The sequence below is a fragment of the Pongo abelii genome, chromosome 17, assembly GCF_028885655.2.
Source record: "Pongo abelii isolate AG06213 chromosome 17, NHGRI_mPonAbe1-v2.0_pri, whole genome shotgun sequence".
NCBI lineage: Eukaryota > Metazoa > Chordata > Mammalia > Primates > Hominidae > Pongo > Pongo abelii.
The window spans coordinates 50,379,569-50,400,597 of NC_072002.2; the positions used below are offsets into that span (position 1 = coordinate 50,379,569).

Consider the following 21,029-nt stretch of genomic DNA (forward strand, 5'->3'; position numbering starts at 1 on the left):
TTTATCTAGCCCAGGCTCCATGGCTCATGCCTGTAATCCCAGCACTTTGGGAGGCCAAAACGGGAGGATCACTTCAGCCCAGGAGTTTGAGACCAGCCTGGGCAATATGGCAAACATGGTCTCTACAAAAAATAAAAAAAAAATTATTAGCCAGGCATGGTGATGTGCACCTATAGTCCCATTACTCAGGGGGCTAAAGTGGGAGGATCGCTTAAGCCCAGGAGGCAGAGGTTGCTGTGAGTCGAGATCATGCCACTGCACTGTAGCCTGGGTGAGAGAGTAAGACCCTGTCTCAAAAAAATAAAAATAAAAAATAAAAGTTTATCTAAATGTGTTTAATCCTGTCTACCTCCAGAAAGGACTTATGAACAGAAATGTTCTATTTGAAAAGTCAAATAATGCTGTTCTACGTAAGACCGCATTCAAATGATTACAACAGGTAAAACCTATGTCTATATTCTTGGTACAGCTCCTAGTAAATTCTACATATACTTCAAATCTTAAATCAAAGGACCCTTCCCTGATTCCATAAACTAGGATAGGTTCCCAATTACATTTCTCCTTTGTATTACTGTGCAGTTACTAGTTTAGCAGAGTCCACTTGCCTGGCTGATATGTAAGCTCCATGAACACAGCTGTATGTCCTTTTATCTGCTCAATCATCCTTGTTCACTAAGACAGTAAGGAGGTCAATAAGTATTTCTTGAATAAAGAAAACTAACAGAAGAAACTTCTTGTATTTTTTGTGACAGGGTCTCACTCTGTTGCCCAGGCCAGACTGCACTGGCCAGATCATGGCTCACTGCAACCTCTGCCTCCAGGCTCAAGCAATCCTCCTTTACCTCAGCCTCCTGGGTAGCTGGGACTACAGTCATGTACCACCACACCCCGTTAATTTTTGTATTTTTAGTAGAGACAGGGTTTTGCCATGTTACCCAGGCTGGTCTCAAACTCCTGGCCTCAAACAATCCACCCGCCTCAGCCTCCCGGAGTGCTGGCTGGGATTACAGGCATGAGCCACTGCACCCAGCTAGAAAACCAATAGAAGAAACTTCTACTTGTACATTTTGAAGGAAAAACTTTTTTTATCAAGAAAAAAAGCCTGTAAAATTATAGATTATGTTTGTTTAATGTAGGAACACACTTTTATTTTTATAAGAAATTTAGAGATAATTTGTTGAATCAGCTGTAAAAACATCAAATCAACACTTTTTAAAAAACCTTAATGTCACAGGAAAGAGAACCTAAATAAAATTATGTTACAGGCCAAAGGGAAATTTTATAAATTCAGTTTCTGCTTTTCTGAGGAATTAATATTTTAGAGGGATATGTCTGCTTAAGGCAAAGCAATGTATCCTAGTCTCTTGATCTAATTATCAATATTCAGAAAATGGTCCACTTCTCAGCCAACAGTCTGTGGATTCCAGGGGGTCAAGACACTTTCATGGGGTCAATTAAGTCAGAACTACTTTCACAAGAATGCTCATCTATTATTTGCCTTTTTTACTCTCATTCTCTCACAGGCGTACAGTGTTATTTTGCAGAGGTCATGTGATACAGCAAGACTGAAGGCAGAAAAAGACATGAGAATTCAGCAGGCCTCTATTAAGAGAGATCTTATAAAGATTTGAAAAAATGTAAAATAATCACTCCTTTCCCTGGTATTTTTTAGCAAATATAATTGGTTTTCATTCAAAATGTTATTTATGTTATGATAATTGCATGAGATAATGGATACTAACTATCCTTATTTGATCATTAGACCAACATATACATCAAAACATAAAACTGTATCCCATAAATACATACAATTACAATGTGTCCATTTGTAATTTTAAAAATCGTTTTTTTTTTTGAGATACAGTCTGTCACCCAGGCTTGGAGTAATCTCAGCTCACTGCAACCTCCGCCTCCCGGGTTCAAGTGATTCTTGTGCCTCAGCCTCCCAAGTAGCTGGGATTACAGATGTGCACCATCACGTCCAGCTAATTTTTAAATTTTTAGTACTGACATGGTTTTGCCATGTTGCCCAGGCTGGTCTCAAACTCCTGACCTCATGTGATCTGCCTGCCTCAGCCTCCCAAAGTGCTGGGATTACAGGCATGCGCCACCATACCCGGCCTTAATTAAAAATTTTTAAATATTATTTAACATGAATCGATTTAGTATTATAGTTTTAAAACAAATAATTATTAAATAAATTTTTAAGTGTTTTAATTTCCAATGTAGTAACTACCGACAGATATAACCCACATAAACAAAAGATCTAGAATCTTCAATTTTTAAGAGTAAAGAGATCCTCAAACCAGAAAGTAGGAGAAATTCCTGGTGTAGAATAAGAATTTCTTTGGAACAACCAATTTGATTTTTTCAAAGAATACATTTAAAATAAAAGACAGATGGCACCCATCGATGTAAAGGAACTTTATTCACGTAGTAATCAATCGCAATAAATGAACTTTACCTGGATCCTGATTCAAACAAATGGCTTCTTAAAAAGTGAAATGATCACGGAAATAAATACTGGCTCAATGTTTGATATCTTGAGAAATTAAATTTTTTTAAGTGTTAAGAAAGACTATAACTATTGAAGCTGCAAGATGACTACATGGGAGTCACCATGTCAGTTTGACAACATTAATCCTCTTAAATATAAGAACTTAGAAGGTGCAGCCATTGTCTACTTACTTTTTCAATTCTAACTCTGAAAGAGAAACAAGTAACAGTATCAGACAATATAAAAGCCACTGAACTGTCAATTTAAAACAGACTCTCTTCATTTTTAGTATTTATATTGCTATATATTTTTAAAGCAAATGAAAAATGTTCTTTTGGCCGGGTGTGATGTCTCACGCTTGTAATCTCAGCACTTTGGGAGGCCGAGGTGGGCGGATCACGAGGTCAGGAGATCGAGACCATCCTGACTAACACGGTGAAACCCCATCTCTACTAAAAATACAAAAAAATTAGCCAGGCGTGGTGGCGGGCGCCTATAGTCCCAGCTACTTGGGAGGCTGAGACAGGAGAATGGCATGAACCCGGGAAGGTGGAGGCTGCAGTGAGCCGAGATCGCGCCACTGCACTCCAGCCTGGGCAACAAAGCAAGACTCCGTCTCAAAAAAAAAAAAAAAAAGAAAAATGTTCTTTCACTTCTCCATTTTTCTAAAACCAAATTAATAAGAACAGCCAAGAATATATAGTACTTATTTTAGCACATCTTACAAATTTAAGCCGTATTAGTGAATACAAATGTTAATTCAACGAATATTTAAAAACTTTCATCAAACACAGTATGCTGGGAAGCTAAAAATTGAAATAGGTAAACAACCTGAAGGAGCCCACTATCTACTTCACAACCAATATGTAACCCCCCAACCTATAATACAATATAAAATGGTAATTAGTTCCCTGAAAGATATCTAACATAGCTTATTGATGAAAAAGTGCTGGTTTCAACAAATGATTACAAATAGGAGGAAAATCTAAACCTTAAATAATGTATTATTTTAATTGTCGCCAACCCTAGAAAAAATAAGCCCAGCATGGTAGTGTGCACCTGTAGTCCCAGCTACTCAGGAGGCTGAGGCAGGAAGATCACCTAAGCCCAAGAGTTCAAGAGTAGCCTCGGCAACATAGTGAGACACTGTCTCACAAAAAAAAAAAAAAAAAAAAAAAAAAGGAAACAAAGTTAACAGGCATTCAAAGGCTGACCATTTCCAGGTTTGGCTCTTTGCATCCAAAGCTATGTATCACCTCAGCACTTTCACATATTCCCAGTGGCTGCAGGCCCAAGCCCCACCCCCGCAACTGGTTCAAAGAGGTCTTTTATTAAACGTCACCTTGCAGAGATGATTTCCCTCTAACTAAAGATTTCCTCCTTCAAAGAACTAAACACAAAATTTATATTTAAAATTTTTTTTTATTGGTTGCCCTTACCACAAGACTATAAATTCTGAGGGCAAGGATAAACTGTTTTCCCTTTGTTTTCTTTACCACTGTAATACACAATCAATAAATACAGGATGAGTTAACATACTTTAAGCGGTTGAGGCACTTATAGTTTTGTTAAGACACCAATATAACATAAAAGAGGCTGGTACAAAGGATACAATCACCTGACTAGGGAAGGCAGTGACCTTCACCAACTACAAAGAATTTCCTCCTATCTATCTTGTTTTCTACAGCTCTTATAGAGATCTTTCAGCGAGTGTGTGTAGAAAAGACCCCAATTGTTAGTGTTGGTTTCTAAGTTCAGGTATGTTCATGGTCAATATTTCTACAGAAATGAATATAAATTAATGATGTATATTAAGTTTTATAATTTAGCCTAGTATTGACTGAGACATTTATAGTTTAAAACAGTCACCTTCAAAGGACACTATTAAGAAAGTAAAAAGACAACCCACTGAATGGAAGAAAATATTTGTGGTATGAATCTAATACAATACTTGTACCTAGAATACATTGAGAACACTTACAACTCAATCATAAAATAAAAATTTTAAAATAGGCAGAATAGACATTTCTCCAGACAACATCCAAATGGCCAATAAGTACATGAAAATAGGCTCAGTGTCATTAGTCATTTGGGAAATGCATATCAAAATCATGAGATACCACTTCATACCCACTAGGACAGCTGTAGTCAAAAAGACAGATAACAAATATTTGCAAGGATGTAGAAAAACTGGACCCTCATACCCTGCTGGTAGGAATGTATTTTAAAAACATGTACCCACTGTGGAAAATAGCCTGGTGGATCCTCAAAAGGTTGAACATACGATTCCCATATGACCCAGAAATTCCACTCCTCAGTAAATATCCAAGATGAAAACATATCCACACACACACACACACAAAACTTGTACAGGAGTGCTCACAGCAGCATTATTTATAATAGCCAAAAAGTGGAAGCAACTCAAACGTCTATCAACTGATGAATGGCTAAATTCATACAACAGAATATTATTCGGCCATAAAAAGGACTGAAGGACAGTAAGTGGTCTTTTGCAACTGGCTTCTTTTAGTTAGCATGTTTTCCAGGCTCATCCATGTTATAGCATGGATGGAAAACACACAAAAGACCACATACTAAACAATTCTATTCATATGAAATGGTAAAAATAGTCCAATCTATAGAGGCAAAGTAAATTAGCAGTTGCCTAGGGTTGGGAGAGATGGGGGACTGGGGACAACAGCTAAATGGCATGGAGTTTCTTTCTAGGTAATAAAAATGTTCTAAAACTGGTGGCAGCTTTACAATTCTATAAACATATTAAAAACCACTGAATAGTATACTTTGAATGGATAAATGGTGTGGTATGTGAATTACATCTTAATAAAGAAGTAACAAAACGGTCACTTACATTTTTGGTTACACTTTACTGCATTTATCAGGAAAATTGTATGTCATTTTGGTCTTCATAAAGGCCTTGAGGTTTATCCCTCCGAACAGAAACTCTTTCTTTAAAGGAGACAAACATAAGGAAGGTAGGAAAAGAAGGGAAACCTTCATAACTGAATGGCTACCATATCTAACATATATAATTTTACTTATTCATTCTTATTTTTTTTGTTTGTTTGTTTTCTGAGACAGGGCCTTGCTCTGTCGCTCAGGTTGGAGTGCAGTGGCGCACTTGGCTCACTGCAGCCTAAACCTCTTGGGCTCAAGTGATCCTCCAACCTCAGCCTCCTGAGTAGCTTAGGCCCGTGCCATCATGCCCAGCAAATTGTGGTATTTTTTGTAGAGACAGGGTTTTGCCATGTTGGCCAGGCTGGTCTCGAACACCTGAGCTCCGGCAACCCACCTCCCTTAGCCTCCTAAAGTGCTGGGATTACAGGCGTGAGCCACGGTACCCAGCTCATTCTTTTATTTTAAACAGTAGCTTCTCCCACTCTCACATTTTTGTCTTTACACACTTTGAGAAACTAAAGAATGCCTAGCTTAACACAAAATGTTCAACTAATTTTCCTTAGTTTGTTGTAATATACTTTCAAGATTGATCAATTCCTTTTATAATTATTCTGCAGAAATAATGTGATTCAAGATATGGTAAAATAACTAAAAGAATGTCTGGTACTCAGTAACTGCCATTATCATTAAACTACAGGAGATGAGAACCCGAAGCTGATGAGCAAAACTGCAGGAAAGGGGAAGGACACAAAGGCTACACCCTGCAAAAGCAGTCATCTGTCAAGAAAAGGAAACCCTTGGCAGAGCAGCCCAGGCTAATATGAGGATTGAAGCGGCAGCGGTATGTTCATCGGCATCACCGTTACTATCAACACTATCATCACTACCACCCTCCTCCTAAAGCATCTTTTTATATGCTTTAACTTTTTCCACTTATGAAACACTTAAACATATGGAAACATCACAAACCTTGCTAAAAGCACATCTTACAATTTTCCCACATTTGCACGATTTTCTTAAATACATTAAATATTAGATAGCTTTCTCCTATTGAGAGGTGACAACGTGCTAGCAGCCCTTGCTGGCTCTCGGCACCTCCTCGGCCTCGGCGTCCGCTCTGGCTGTGCTCAAGGAGCCCTTCAGCCCGCTGCTACACTGTGGCAGCCCCTCTCTGGGGCTGGCCAAGGCGGAGCCATCTCCCTCTGCTCTCAGGGAGGTGTAGAGAGAGAGAGGCGCCAGCGGGAGACTGGGCTCCGTGCGGTTCCGGGTGGGCGCCTGATGGGCTTGATGGGGGACGAGCTCCCTCTGGGCTGCTGGCCTGCCCGAGCTAGGTGCCGCAGCGAGTGCCATTGAGAGGTGAAGCCAGCTGGGCTTCTGGGTTGGGTGGGGACTTGGAAAAATTTCTGTCGAGCTAAAGGATTGTAAACGCACCAATCAGCACTCTGTATCTAGCTCAAGGTTTCTAAACGCACCAATCAGTGCTCTGTGCCTAGCTAGAGGTTTGTAAACACACCAATCAGCACTCTGTGTCTAGCTAAAGGTTTGTAAATGCACCAATCAGTGCTGTGTTAGGTCTAGCTAAATGACTGTAAATGCACCAATCAGCACTCTGTCAAAACGGACCTATCAGCGCTCTGTAAAATGGACCAATCAGCAGGACGTGGCTGGCGCCAGAGAAGAGAACAAAAGCAGGTCACCCAAGCCAGCAGCAGCAACCCACTTGGGTCCCCTTCCCCGCTGTGGAAGCTTTTTCTTTCACTCTTCACAATAAATCTTGCTGCTGCTCACTCTTTGGGTCCCTGCCGCCTTTATGAGCTGTAACATTCACTGCAAAGGTCTGCAGCTTCACTCCTGAAGCCAGCGAGACGACAATCCACTGGGAGGGACCAACAACTCCAGATGGAAGGAACAACTCCAGACGCACTGCCTTTAAGAGCTGTAACACTCACAGTGAAGGTCTGCAGCTTCACTCCTGAAGCCAGCGAGACCACAAACCCACCAGAAGGAAGAAACTCCAGACACGTCTGAACATCAGAAGGAACAAACTCCGGACACACCATCTTTAAGAACTGTAACACTCACTGCGAGGGTCCGCAGCTTCATTCTTGAAGTCAGCGAGACCAAGAACCCACCAATTCTGGACACACTATGGCAACCACTATCTTGGAATATGGTGTTAATCACTACTATGCATATTTTAATATAGGTACCTATAAACAAAAGGAGTACTGTTTTGCATGTTTTTAAACTTTACCTCATAGCATTATTCATCTGTACCTTGTTTTCTTAGCTCAAGATTTTGTTTTTCAATTCAGTCATGTTGTTTCATGCAGCTCTAGTCCATTCGTGAGAACTTTTCGATAGTATTACATTTTATTAATATCACAATTTGTCCATTCTCAAGCTAATGGAATGGTTTTTTTGTTTTCTTATTTTTTGTAAAGACAGGGTCTCACTATGTTGCCCAGGCAGGGTCTCACTTGTTTTCAATTTTGTTATTATGAAGCTGCAGTAAACAATTCTTGAGAACAATACTTATTTCTAGAATATATTCCCAGAAAGAAAACTGCTAGATCAAAGGATATATTTAATATATACCTCCAACTTCATCAACTAAGTTGATCTACAAAATAGTTACGTTTTTACATTCCCACCAAATGGTATAAGAGTTCCTGTTTCTCTTCGTCTGCAACAATTATCCATATTGTCATATTATTTTGCCAAATTGATGAACATAAAATGGTACCTCACTGGCTTACTTTTTCCTGATTTGTAAGATTAAGTATCATTTATTGACCTTTCAGGTTTCCTCATGTGAAATGCCTATAAACAGTACTACCATTTTTTTTTTTTACTGATTTGTAATAGTTATTAAGAGAGTCTGGGTATCAACCCTATATTGATTACATGTGTTTCTAAATGCTCTCTGCAAAAACAAAAAAACAAGATAAACCTGTTACCGATTCTGAAATCTAGTAAAATGTAAAAGCAAAGCAAATTCCTGACTTTTCAAAGTTCACAGCTACTTTCCAGACCTTTATATCAGTGTTTCTGAAACCTTTCTGTCCACTCACAGAAGATGAATTCCTCATTCAGGGCCAATACACATATGCTTACACATAAACTGAAAAACAGGGCTGTAAATCAATTTCTTCTAAAGGATGGGTGACGTTTTCATAACCACAAACAATATACAAGGACAGATTGTCTCCATTCTACACAGCCAACATTTTCGCTCACATTTTGGCTGTTATGTACATACATCATATAGCTTTCACAAGGTTCAGTAAGCAAGCGTCTATTTTGATTAACAACGGTTAAAACCTTTAACACTTGATAAAAAACCATCATATCCATCAGGATGTTTGCAATAATAATGAAGTGTCCACTCTACCCAATGAATTAAGAATTAAAGTACAAGCTCAGACTAAGCAAATGAAATTTTTTATTTTCAGTCGCACTAGGATAATCAATTTTTTACAAAGTTGCTCTGCATACATGAACTGATTCTGAATATTTTAGTGACAGACATCTCAAAAAAGTTTACTTCATTTACAGGAACACTATCAAATGTTTTGCAAAACAAAGACACTGCATTAGAGCATATAATCATAGAATAGGAAAGGACTTTAGGTCTCTTACTCTAAATCTCTCCTTTTCAGGTAAAGCATCTGCAACGCAGAAGTTATAAGAAACTTGCCCAATTGAGATCCTCTAAAATCTACAAATTCAGTCTTTTCCACTGCATTACCCATCTTCTTATATTAGACTTCTAAAACTATTCCTCTATTAATTTCACAAGAATAAGTTGCTGCGTTACAGAAATGACGGAAGTAACTCCCAAACCCACACCAATCTTTTTCTTTCCACTCCCCTACCTTCTCCCTCCCTTATCCTCCATTATCATTCACAGAATGAAAAAAATACCTGACCACCTGAATTTCTGGCCCTAATTGGGTGTGGAGTCCCAACCCCCTGCTACTATTTCCGTGTTAAGCTAACCGGAGTTTTCTTTTTTAATTATTCATTCCTTTATTCAATAAATATCTAAGCCCAGACTTTGCAGAAACGTGGTGCACGCAGCTCCTCCACGCCCGCAGACCACCGCGCGCTGGCATCCCGACGCCGGGAAGCCGGGGGCGCTGGAGAAGCAGGGTTCCCGGGGGCGCCTGGAGGCCGGCCGAATGGTGGGGAGCGGCCGACATATGCGGGCGACTCACCTTTCCGCAGCTCCCGCTCCCACACGGTGACGATGGGCCGCGAGTGTTTACGATGGTGAATGAGCCACAGGGACAAGGTCTGCACGCTCTGCTGCGAGTTGCTCAACTCCGACAGCTTCTTCTCCAGCGCCGCCTCAGAGAAGGCTGACATCCCTCCGACACCACGTTCACGCCGTCCCACGCGGTGGGGCCGAGGGGAGGAGAGTTTCGCCGCCCTAACCGCGGCCTCGCCCCCTCACCCCACCCTTCCCCACGCTCTCACCACAGCCGCCGCTTCATCCAAGTCCGGCCGCAAACCAGCAAGATGGCGTCCGGCCGGCAGTGACGTCACAGGGACCCACGCCCCGCCCTTCCCGCTGCAAGCCCTGGGAAAACGCGCGGCCGAGAAGCGGAACCGCCAGGCGGAAGGGGCGGAGCCGAAACAAATGCAGGGGAGGCGGGCAGGGGCGTGACGCCTGGGTTAGTCTCAGAGGCATGGTGGGAGTTTGCCAGGCCTGAGCCCTCCTTAATAAGGGAAACTCTGTCAAAGAAGCAGTGATTACAGATCTCTACATAGGCGTGTAAATTGGTATAAATTGGGGCAGGCACTTTAAAGACTATTTGCATGACCAATTACATTTAAAAATACACCTTCCTAAATAGAGTATAGAAGGGTGACCAGAGGCTGGGAAGGGTAGTGGGGGAGGGCTAAATAGAAGGACTAATAGGACTAAATATAAATAGGACCTAGTATTTGATAGCATAACAGGGGACTAGAGTCAATAATAATTTAATTGTACATTTTAAAATAACTAAAAGGATAATTGGATTGTTTGTAACACAAAGGATAAATGCTTAAAGGGATGGATACCCAACTTTGTATAATGCAATTATTAGGCATTGCCATGCCTGTACCAAAATATCTTATGTACTCCACAAATATATACACCTACTATGTACCCACAAAAATGAATAAAAATTTAAAAAGTATAAGAATACACTTTCCTAGCAATTTCACTAATTGCTGTCAATGCTGGAAAAAACACCAGCATGTTTGCACCAGGAAGCTTATTCTAGGTGTTCAGTCCAACACAGTAACAGTGAAAAATTGAAACATTCACTGTTGCAGTCTACACAGATACGTCTATATTCCATAATACATGCAGCAGTTTAAAATATGGATTAATCCAAGATATGGTGGATTTGGAAGGGTTTGAGTGGGTTTTTGTGGGGTTTTTTTGAGAGAGGGCCTCACTCTCACCCAGACTGGAGTTCAGTGCCATGATCACAGCTTACTGCAGCCTCAAATTCCTGGGCTCAAGCATTCCTCCTACCTTGGCCTCCCAAAATGCTGGGATTACAGGTGTGAGCCACCATGCCCAGCTGGATTTTTTTTTTAATTACAGAAGCAAAAGTATAGTATACCACTTCTTGTTTAAAGGTATGTAGTTCATAGGGGTTCACAAGTACGTAAACTCATGGTAAAAGTTTGGAGGAATACACACCACATGAATACTGGTCTCAGGGAGAGGATCAGAATTGGAGCCCTTAAATTGTGTCCATATTGTTTTCATTTTTACAAAAAGAATACGTGAATATATTACTTACATAGTTAAAAATTAATTACAGAAATCTCATTGTTAATCTAATGCATACACTATCATATTCTAAATTTTTTTTTGAGACCGGGTCTTACTCTGTTGCCCAGACTGGAGTATGTGGTTCAGTCATGTTCACTGCAGTCTCGACCTCTGGGCTCAAGCAATCCTTCTCTGTGTCGGCCTCCCAAAGTGCTGGGAATACAGTTGTAAGCCACCATGCCTGGCCCTAAATATTAATACAAGGAACTTCCAGAAAGATACATAAGAAACCGTAGGAATTCCTAAACTATCTTTTGACAAGCATCATTCAAGAACTTTGCGGCCAGATGCGTGGCTCATGTCTATAATCCCAGCACTCTGGGAGGCTGAGGTGGGAGGATTGCTTGAGCCCAGGAGTTAGACACCAACCTGGGCAACATAGTGAGTCCCTGTCTTTACTAAAAACTTAAAAATTAGCTGGGCATGGTGGCATGCGCCTATGGTCCCAGGAAGCTGAGGTAGGAGGATCACTTGAACCTGAGAGGCAGAGGTTGTCGTGAGTCATGATTGTGCCACTGCACTCCAGCCTGAGCAACAGAGCAAGACCCTGTCTCAAAAAATGAAAAAGAAGGGCAGGGTGCGGTGGCTCAAGCCTGTAATCCCAGCACTTTGGGAGGCTGAGGTGGGTGGATCACCAGGTCAGGAGTTCGAGACCAGCCTGGCCAACATGGTGAAATCCCGTCTCTACAAAAAGTACAAAAATTAGCTGGGCTTGGTGGTGGGCACCTATAATCCCAGCTACTCGGGAGGCTGAGGCAGGAGAATCGTTTGAACCTGGGAGGCGGAGGTTGCAGTGAGCCAAGATGGCGCAATTGCACTTCCAGCCTGGGCAACAATGCAAGACTACATCTCAAAAAAAAAAAAAAAAAAAAGAAAAGAAAGAAAAAGAAAAAGAACTTCCAACAAGTAGGAACCAAATATGTATACTTGTGTCTGAGGTTCAGAGATATCATTGTAGAGGTGAAGTTCACTCTTCCTTCACCTCTTTTCACTCCAATATCTATTCCTATCTTTACATTTCTTTCTTTCTCCATTGTACATCTTTTTGTTTATCCAATCTATTTAGCCTAGTTTTTAACTTTAAATTATTTCGAGTTTAACCTATCTTTTTTTTTTTTTTTTTTTTATGAAGAAGACAAGATATCGCTGTGTTGCCCAGGCTGGAGTGCAGTGGCGTCATCACAGCTCACTGCAGCCTCAACCTCCCAGGCTCAGGTGATTCCCCCCACCTCAGCCTACCAAGTAGCTAGGACTACAGGCGTACCATCACGCCCAGCTTATTTTTTAATTTTTTTTTTGTAGAGATGGGGTCTCACCATGTTGCCCAGGCTGGTCTTGAATTCTCAGGCTCAAGCCATCCTCTTGTCCCTGCCTCCCAAAGTGCTGGGATTATAGAACGTGAGCTACGGAGGCTGTCCAAACCTATCTATCCTCTGAAACCTTAAAAGTATCTTCAACAATATTCCATTCCATTCCACCAAAGACTACTTCCCATCTCCCAGTGTCTTTACCTGAGATTTCCACTCTTCTCATTCTCTATCTCTGTCTTCCTCTGTGTCTCAATTCTACCTAAAATTTCAGCTTAAATTCTGCCTTAAATTCCAGCTTTCTTTTCTTTCCACCCAGTCAATGTTAGATTCCTTCCTTGTGTTTTTTAATTACTGAATGCCTTATTTAGCACTTACACTACTAGTCTATGTTATTTACAATTTAATATATGTATTCTCTCTCTCCAGCTAGATTTAGCACTCCATGACTCAGTCATAGCACCAACTCTTCTGTCTTCCTTGGTCCACAGTCTAATTTGGCTGTTCCTGCTCCAGGCTCCCAGAACATTCTATGTATGAATGTACCATGGCTTTTGGCACTAGGCTGTTAGATCTACATTTATTGACGTTGTTACTTATAGCTATATTTTCAAAATATTGACTAACTATTTATACCTTTAGATACTTATGACTTGTTTTTATATCTTGTCTCTAAATTGGAAAGCAGGAGGCAAAATGGTCTCCATTCACAGAAGACATGATCTTAGATATAGATCTTAAAGAATCCACTCACAAAATTTAGAGATAATAAACAAATTCAGCAAAGTTGTGGGATATAAGATCAACACACAAAAATGAGTTGTATTTATATACGCTGATAATAAATAATTTGAAAATGACATTAAGAAAAAATCTTATTTACAATAACATCAAAAAAGGCTCAAATACTATGGAATAAATTTAACCAAGGAAGTGTAAGACTTGTATACTGAAAACTACAAAATATTGGTGAAATATATCAAATACCTAAATAAATAGAAAGATATCCTGTGTTCATGGATTGGAGGATTTAATATTCTTAAGATGGTAATAATACCCCCCAAGCAATCTTCAAATTCAATGCAATTCATGTTAAAATACCAATGGCCTTTTATGCAGAAATGGAAAACCTGACCTTAAAATTCGTATGGAATTGAAAGGAGCCCTGAATAATCAAAACAATCTTGAAAAAGAAAAAGTTGGAGGATTCACAGTTTCTTATTTCAAAAATTACTTCAAAGCTACAGTTATATCAAAACATATATCAGGCTGGGCGTGGTGGCTCACGCCTGTAATCCCAGCACTTTGGGAGGCCGAGGGGGGTGGATCACAAAGTCAGGAGTTCGAGACCAGCCTGGCCAATATGGTGAAACACCGTCTTTACTAAAAATACAAAAATTAGCTGGGCATGGTGGCGTGTGCCTGTAGTCCCAGCTGCTCTGGAGGCTGAGGCAGGAGAATCGCTTGAACCCGGGAGGTAGAGGTTGCAGTGAGCCAAGATGGCGCCACTGCACTCCAGCCTGGGTGACAGAGCAAGACTCCGTTTCAAAAAAAACAAAAACAAACAAACACACAAAATAGTGTGGTCTAGGCACAGTGGCTCATGCCCGTAATCCTCGCACTTTGGGAGGCCGAGGCGGGCAGATCACTTGAGGTCAGGAGTTCGAAACCAGCCTGGACAACATGGTGAAATCCCGTCTCTACTTAAAATACCAAAAAATTCTCTGGGTGTGGTGGCAGGCACCTTTAATGCCAGCTACTCAGGAGGCTGAGGCAGGAGAATGGTGTGAACCCAGGAGGCAGAGGTTGCAGTGAGCCGAGATTGCGCCAGTGCACTCCAGCCTGGGCGACAGAGTGAGACTCCACCTCAACAAACAAACAAACAAACAAATAAACAAAAAACCAGTGTGATATATTATTCAGCCATAAAAAGAGATGAAATAATAATGCATGATACAAGACAGATGAACCTCAAAAATATTATGCAAGCTGGCACAGTGGCTCATGCCTGTAGTCCCAACAATGTGGGAGGCTGAGGCAGGAATGAACCCTTGAGGTCAGGAGTTCAAGACCATCCTGTACAACATAGTGAGACTCCATCTCTACAAAAAAAGAATTTTTTTTAAGCCCAGGCATGGTGGCTGACACCTGCAATCCTAGTACTTTGAACTCCTGGACTCAAGCAATCCTCCCACCTCGGCCTCCCAAAGTGCTGGGATTACGGGTGTGAGCCACTGCTCCCAGCATAATATATTTTATGAACTAAATTAAAGGCTTTAAGGCTAGGCGCAGTGATTCATGACTGAAATTCTAGCATTTTTGGAGGCCAAGGCACATGTATGGCTTGAGGCCAGGGATTCAAGACTAACCTGGCAGCATGGCGAAACTCTGTCTGTACAAAAAGCACAAAACTTAGCCGGGCATGGTGGTGCATACCTGTGGTCTCAGCTACTTGGGAGGCTGAGGTGGGAGGATCTCTTGAGCCCAGGAGGTCCAGGCTGCAGTGAGCTGTGATCGCACCACTGTACTCCAGCCTGGATGACACAGTGAGACCCTGTCTCAAAAAAAAAACAAAGAAAAAAGAAAAAATTAAAGGCTTTGGAGTTTAAAAAATACTCTTACTATCCATAATATGTTAATACTCTCAGTATCTATTCTGATAATACTGTTAAATATAATCATAATATAATTAGGGGAAACTGTTTAGTCTCATCACCAATAGATATGAGCTGCCACTGTCTCACCAGCCACCTAAAAAAAAACACATGATTTTTTTTTTTGAAACGGAGTCTGGCTCTGTCGCCAGGCTGGAGTGCAATGGTGCAATCTTGGCTCACTGCAACCTCTACCCCCTGGGTTCCTGCAATTCTCCTTCCTCAGCCTCCCAAGTAGCTGGGATTACAGATGTGCACTGCCATGCCCAGCTAATGTTTGTATTTTTAGTAGAGATGGGGTTTCACCATGTTAGTCAGGCGGGTCTCGAACTCTTGACCTCAAGTGATCCGTCTACTTCAGCCTCTCAAAGTGCTGGGATTACAGGTGTGAGCCACCACGCCTGGCCTTCTACATGATCTTAGACCAGGAGATTTTAGGTTCTGGAGGAGATCAGAGAACAACCTTACAGGAAAGGACTTTAACAAGCACTTTTACCAGTTTAAACAACATAAATTCCAGAGTATTCATATAATATTGATCTTGTGAGATGGAACATGTGCTATCTTAAAAAAAATCATGCACTTACATCTCTACAGACTTCTCTGGAATATTTAATATTCCTAAAAAGTTCCAGGAAATAAACAAACAAATTAGGAGATTAGGTATTCTAGCTGACTCTAGCTGATACTCCCATGCGTGTAAATACTGCCTTAGAGCCATTGTCATGTCAGATAAGTCAACGGCCCATCTTCCAACAAAAGGAATATGAAGTACTGCCTTTAGTTGTACAAAAGATGATGTTCTCTTTACAATCTTCTGGTCAATAGAATCTTGACAATGAGTCTGAATTTCACAGAATAACATATTCCCGCAGGTTGACTTGAGCTACGTCAAAACGGGGTACTGAGAAAGTAAGAAGATAACTCTGGTTACTGACAGCTAGACTGCAATCTTGCCAATGAAACGTAAACTGTTCTCACAGGATATAAACAATAATTAGGCAAGTCCATTCTAAGACTGTAGCGGAACAAGACAGAGCCAAGGCCACCCTGCAGCCACGAAAATTGCTAGTATCTCCTTCTGATAACTAACATGAATAATTACAGCTTCTTTGCCAGTGACATCTCTATCTCCCTCTTAACCCTCTGACCTCCTACATAAAAATGATCAAAGATCTACCCAATCACCACATTGCTCCTGCTCCTCACAGCACCCAATCCAGAACTGACTCTGCACCTCTAAAGTCTCATTAGAATCACGCAACACAAGCTTAAATCTTAAAATAAGCCCTTCCCAATCCCTTCTTAATAACACATCCCATAGTTTCTGTGGTGTGTTCTCATTCTTGTTTGCTGCAGCAAACTAAATAAACTTTATTTAACGTTATATGGTTCTTATGGTCTTTGGTTGGTGGGTTTGGTTTTTGTTTGTTTGGTTGGTATTTTTAAGATAGGGTCTTGCTCTGTCACCCTGGCTGGAATGCAGTGGCACGATCATGGTTCACTGCAGCCTCGACCTCCTGGGCTCAAGCACTCCTCCCACCTCAGCCTCCAGAGTAGCTGGGACTACAGGCATATGCCAGTGCATCAGGCTAACTTTTAAATTTTTTGTAGAAACAGGGTCTCCCTGTGTTGCCCAGGATAGTCTCCAACTCTTGGGCTCAAGCAATCATCCAGCCTCAGCCTCCCGAAGTGCTGGGGTTACAGGTGTGAGCTATGGCACCCAGCCCATGGGTTTTGATATATAACGTACATCAAACTTTTAATAGTGACTAGCTCTATGGGTAAGAATACAGGTAATTTCTTCTTTCCAATGTATATATTTCTTTTCTTTCTTTTTTTTTGTTTTTTTTTTTTTTGAGGCAGGTTCCAGTTCTGTAGCCTAGGCTGGAGAGCAGTGCCGCAATCACAGCTCACAGCAGCCTTGATCTCCTGGGCTCAAGGAATCCTCCCACTTCTCAGCCTCCCAAGTATCTGGGAGCAGAGGCATGCACCACCATGCCCAACTAATGTTTTGTGTTTTTTATAGAGGTAGGGTTTCACCATGTTGTCCAGGCTGGTCTGAAATTCCTGGGCTCAAGCAGTCAGTCCAACTCAGCCTCCCAAAGCGCTGGGATTACAGGTGTGAGCCACCATGTCTTACCTATACTTTAGTATGGTTTGAATTTTTTATTACAAGCATGTATTTGTTGTATAATGAGAAAATAATAAATATATTTTGATTGGGGCAGAAGAGGGACCTCAACTGGCTCCCCTTTGCAAATGAGATAAAGACCATATTTTTAGTATGGCATACAAGGCTCATGTTAATCTAGTTCTACCATTTTCTGCAGCCCCATTGCCACAGCTCCCTCACTATGTTCTTGAATCTCCAGCAGGGCCAAACTTCTCTATTTCCCAAATCCATTCCTATTCCATTTTCCACTGCCTTCTATCCATTAAACAGGCAAGCATCATTCTTCCTGCAGCACTCTAACTTCACCCCACCATCAAAATAAAGAACTTTCTTGACTGGCTCATGTCTATAATCCCAGCACTTTAGGGAGGCTGAGGCGAGTGGATCACTTAAGGCCAGGAGTTCAAGACCAGCCTAGCCAACATGGTGAAACCCCATCTCTGTGAAAAATACAAAACTTTGCCAGGAGTGGTGGCGCATGCTTGTAATTCCAGCTACTCGGGAGGCTGAGGCAGGAGAATTGCTTGAACCCGGGAGACAGAAGTTGCAGTGAGCCAAGATCACACCACTGCACTCCAGCCTGGGTGACAGAGCAAGACTCTGTCTCAAAAAATAAATAAAATAAAATTTGATTTGAACAAACGTGAATGTATAAACAAAACGTGGTATAATGCGCTGCTTAATGACATTTGGTCAATGACAGACACATAAGGTTATAATGAAGCTGAACACTTCCTATTGCTCGGTGATGTGTAACTGTTGTAACGTTGTGCAATGCATTACTCATGTGTTTGTTATGATGCTGGTGTAAACAAACCTACTGTGCTGCCAGTTGTGAAAGTCTAGTGCATAGAATTAGGTACAGTGCATAACACTTGATAATAAACAACTCTGTTACCGGTTTGTGTATTTACTATGGTTTTTATCTTTATTTTAAAGTGGACTTCTACTTCTGAAAAAGAGTTAACTGTGAAACAGCCTCAGGCAGGCTTTTCAGGATATGGAGTGAAACTAACCCAACAGCCATGGTGAGTGAGAGCGGGGCAGTCACACCCCATTTGATCCTGTAGAGGGAAACTCTCTGAGCTGAGACACTGTGGTGGGGAAAACTCCTACCAACCACTTGAAAGGGGCATCCAACAAAGACTTCTGGTTTGGGCTTGGAAACTACCAAATTGGGACTCAACTGTTTTCAACTAATCAAGACTGAATGAGTTTGAGTTCCTCATTTGCATATACGGACCTGATTGAGGACTGGGGCAGGACCTTTCCCTATTTAAGCCAGAACCCCTTTTTGTTCTCCAGAGCTTGCTTTCTTTTTATATCAGAGGCTTCCTCTCCCTAATCTGCAGATTGCTCATTTTTAGAAAATAAAGCTCTCCTTTGTCTTTCCCCTGCAGACTTCATGGTCTTTTATAAAAAAGAAGGTATTTCAGAAGGCATTGTTATAAGAGATGACAGCTCCATGCATATTACTGCCCCTGAAGATCTTCTAGTGGGATAAGACGTAGAGGTGGAAGACAGTGATATTGATAATCCTGCCCTTGTTTAGGCATAGGCTAATGTGTGTGTTTGTGTATTAGTTTTTAACAAAAAAGTTTAAAAAGTAATTTTTTGGCAAGAAGTTTATAAGATTAGGATATAAAGAAAGAATTTTTGTACAGCTATACAATGTGCTTGTATTTTAAGCTAAGTGTTATTACAAAATAGTTAGAGATAAGAATTCAAGATGGCAGATTGGAGACAAGGCTGACGTGCAGCTCCCACTTGGACAGACAGAACAGTGTGTGGAGACTTACACCATGGACTTTTGCTCTAGGAACCACCGCAGGAATGTACCAGGAAAACCAAAAGAATTCACAGATCCTTTCAAAGAAGTGGTAGGCTGCTGCAAATTCTGTGAGACAGGTGAAAAACGGTGAGAAGTTTTCTCAAGGTGAGAAGGGAGAAAACCTGCCTCTGAACACACATCCCCACTGGGGAACCTGAAAGTCCAGATTATGGGAGAAGGATTTACCCTTACTTAAACCTGAAACAGACTTAGTGTGAAATGTGAAAGTAGCGAGAAGAGCCTTGTAGGCACTTCCATTCTCCAGCTTGAGCCCAGGGAAGCCATCCCTGACTATATCTCACAGAGGCCCTCGGGAAAGGCAGCCAGTGGAATTTGGGAGGGGTCACAGGGTGAAAGTAGTTTCCGGCAAAACTTTGTAATAACTTTGACTGGGCACAAACTCTCTTGAGCAGAATCCGGGGCAAATGGGAACTGCTGCAGAAAGGAGAGCAGGAGTCACAGCTGACAGTGAGGGCAGATGGGGAGGGGTATGGCTGAAAGCCATGCTTACTTTCTTAGTGGGTGAAACTTAAAGCTTGGGACTAGGTCTGAGTCCTGTGCACAGTCTGCCTGGAGATAAACTTGCACTGTTAGTTGGGTACGTTGAGAGTGAGACCAACCTTGCCAACTGGATGGGAGCTGGGTGAGGTCTATTGCTACCAGCTTTCCTCCACTTCCCTGGTGATAGAGGCAGCCATAATCCCCTCTAGAACATAACCCCATTGGTCCAAGAACTGCCTTCCCCATCTCCCACAGTGGCTGCAGCAAACCCCACTCAAGGAGAGTCTGAGCTTAGACCCACCTAACCTTGCCCCCTCACTTGATGGTATTTCTCTACCTGCTCTGGTAGCTGATCACAAAAGACAAACTCTTGGGAGCTTTATGACCCCACCCATCGCCTGAGAAACCTGAATACTTAACCTGGCCAATTTAGGACAAGCCTATATCCCCCTTCTACTATTGCAGCTGGTGGTCTCTTGAAAGCACTACCTCCTGGCTAAAGGCCAACCAACTCAGGACATTACAGCAACTCATGACTGAATGACCCTGCTCCAAGGAAGGAGAAAACAACAGCTAATTCCACTGCCTCCAACATCCTGGCAACCGGTGATCTTGAGTCTGTCCATGTGACAACTTCACTGCTAGCATAACCAGCTTTTGAGAAAGCCAACACACTAAACACATCTACAAGCAGGGACTCTCAGAATCTACTTCACTCCCCTATCACCTCCACCAGAGCAGGTGCAAGTATCTACAGCTGGGAGACCTGAAGACAGATGGCATCATAGGACTCTTCACAGGTATTCTCCAGCAACAGACCAGAGCCAGAGCCTGGTAGCACCTCTGGGTGTCTAAACCAAGAAAAGCAATAACAATTACTTCCTGAAGTCTGGCTCGCAGGAAGCCCCATCCCTAGAGGAAGGGGGGAACACCACATCAAGGGACCACCCTGTGGGACTAAAGAATCTGAACAGCAGCCCTTGAGTTCCAGATTTTTCCACTGAAATAGTCTACCCAAATGAGGAGGAATCAGAAAAGTAATTCTGGTAGAATGACAAAACAAGGTTCTATAACACCCCCAAAAGACAACACTAGATCCCCAGCAATGGATCCAAACCAAGAACAAATCTTTGAATTGCCAGGTAAATAATTCAGAAAGTTGATTATTAAGCTACTGGAGGAGATACCAGAGAAAGGTGAAAACCAATTTAAAGAAATTTTTTAAAAATACAAGATATGGATGAAAAATGCTCCAGAGAAATAGATATTATTAAGAAAAAACAATTACAACTTCTGGAAATGAAAGAC

At 41.6% G+C, this 21,029-nt stretch overlaps 1 protein-coding gene across 5 annotated transcripts in view; it reads right to left on the reverse strand.

The window, feature by feature from the left end:
• RPRD1A (regulation of nuclear pre-mRNA domain containing 1A) overlaps window positions 1-10,002 on the reverse strand; it is a 77,817-nt gene extending 67,815 nt beyond the window's left edge. For 4 of the 5 annotated variants that reach the window (XM_054537499.2, XM_054537500.2, XM_054537501.2 and 1 more), the window contains exon 1: window positions 9,634-10,002. In XM_054537499.2, the coding sequence (XP_054393474.1) occupies window positions 9,634-9,784 (151 nt within the window). In that variant the 5' untranslated portion in view covers window positions 9,785-10,002. 5 annotated transcript variants of the gene reach the window in all.
• Window positions 10,003-21,029: the final 11,027 nt, after the last annotated feature.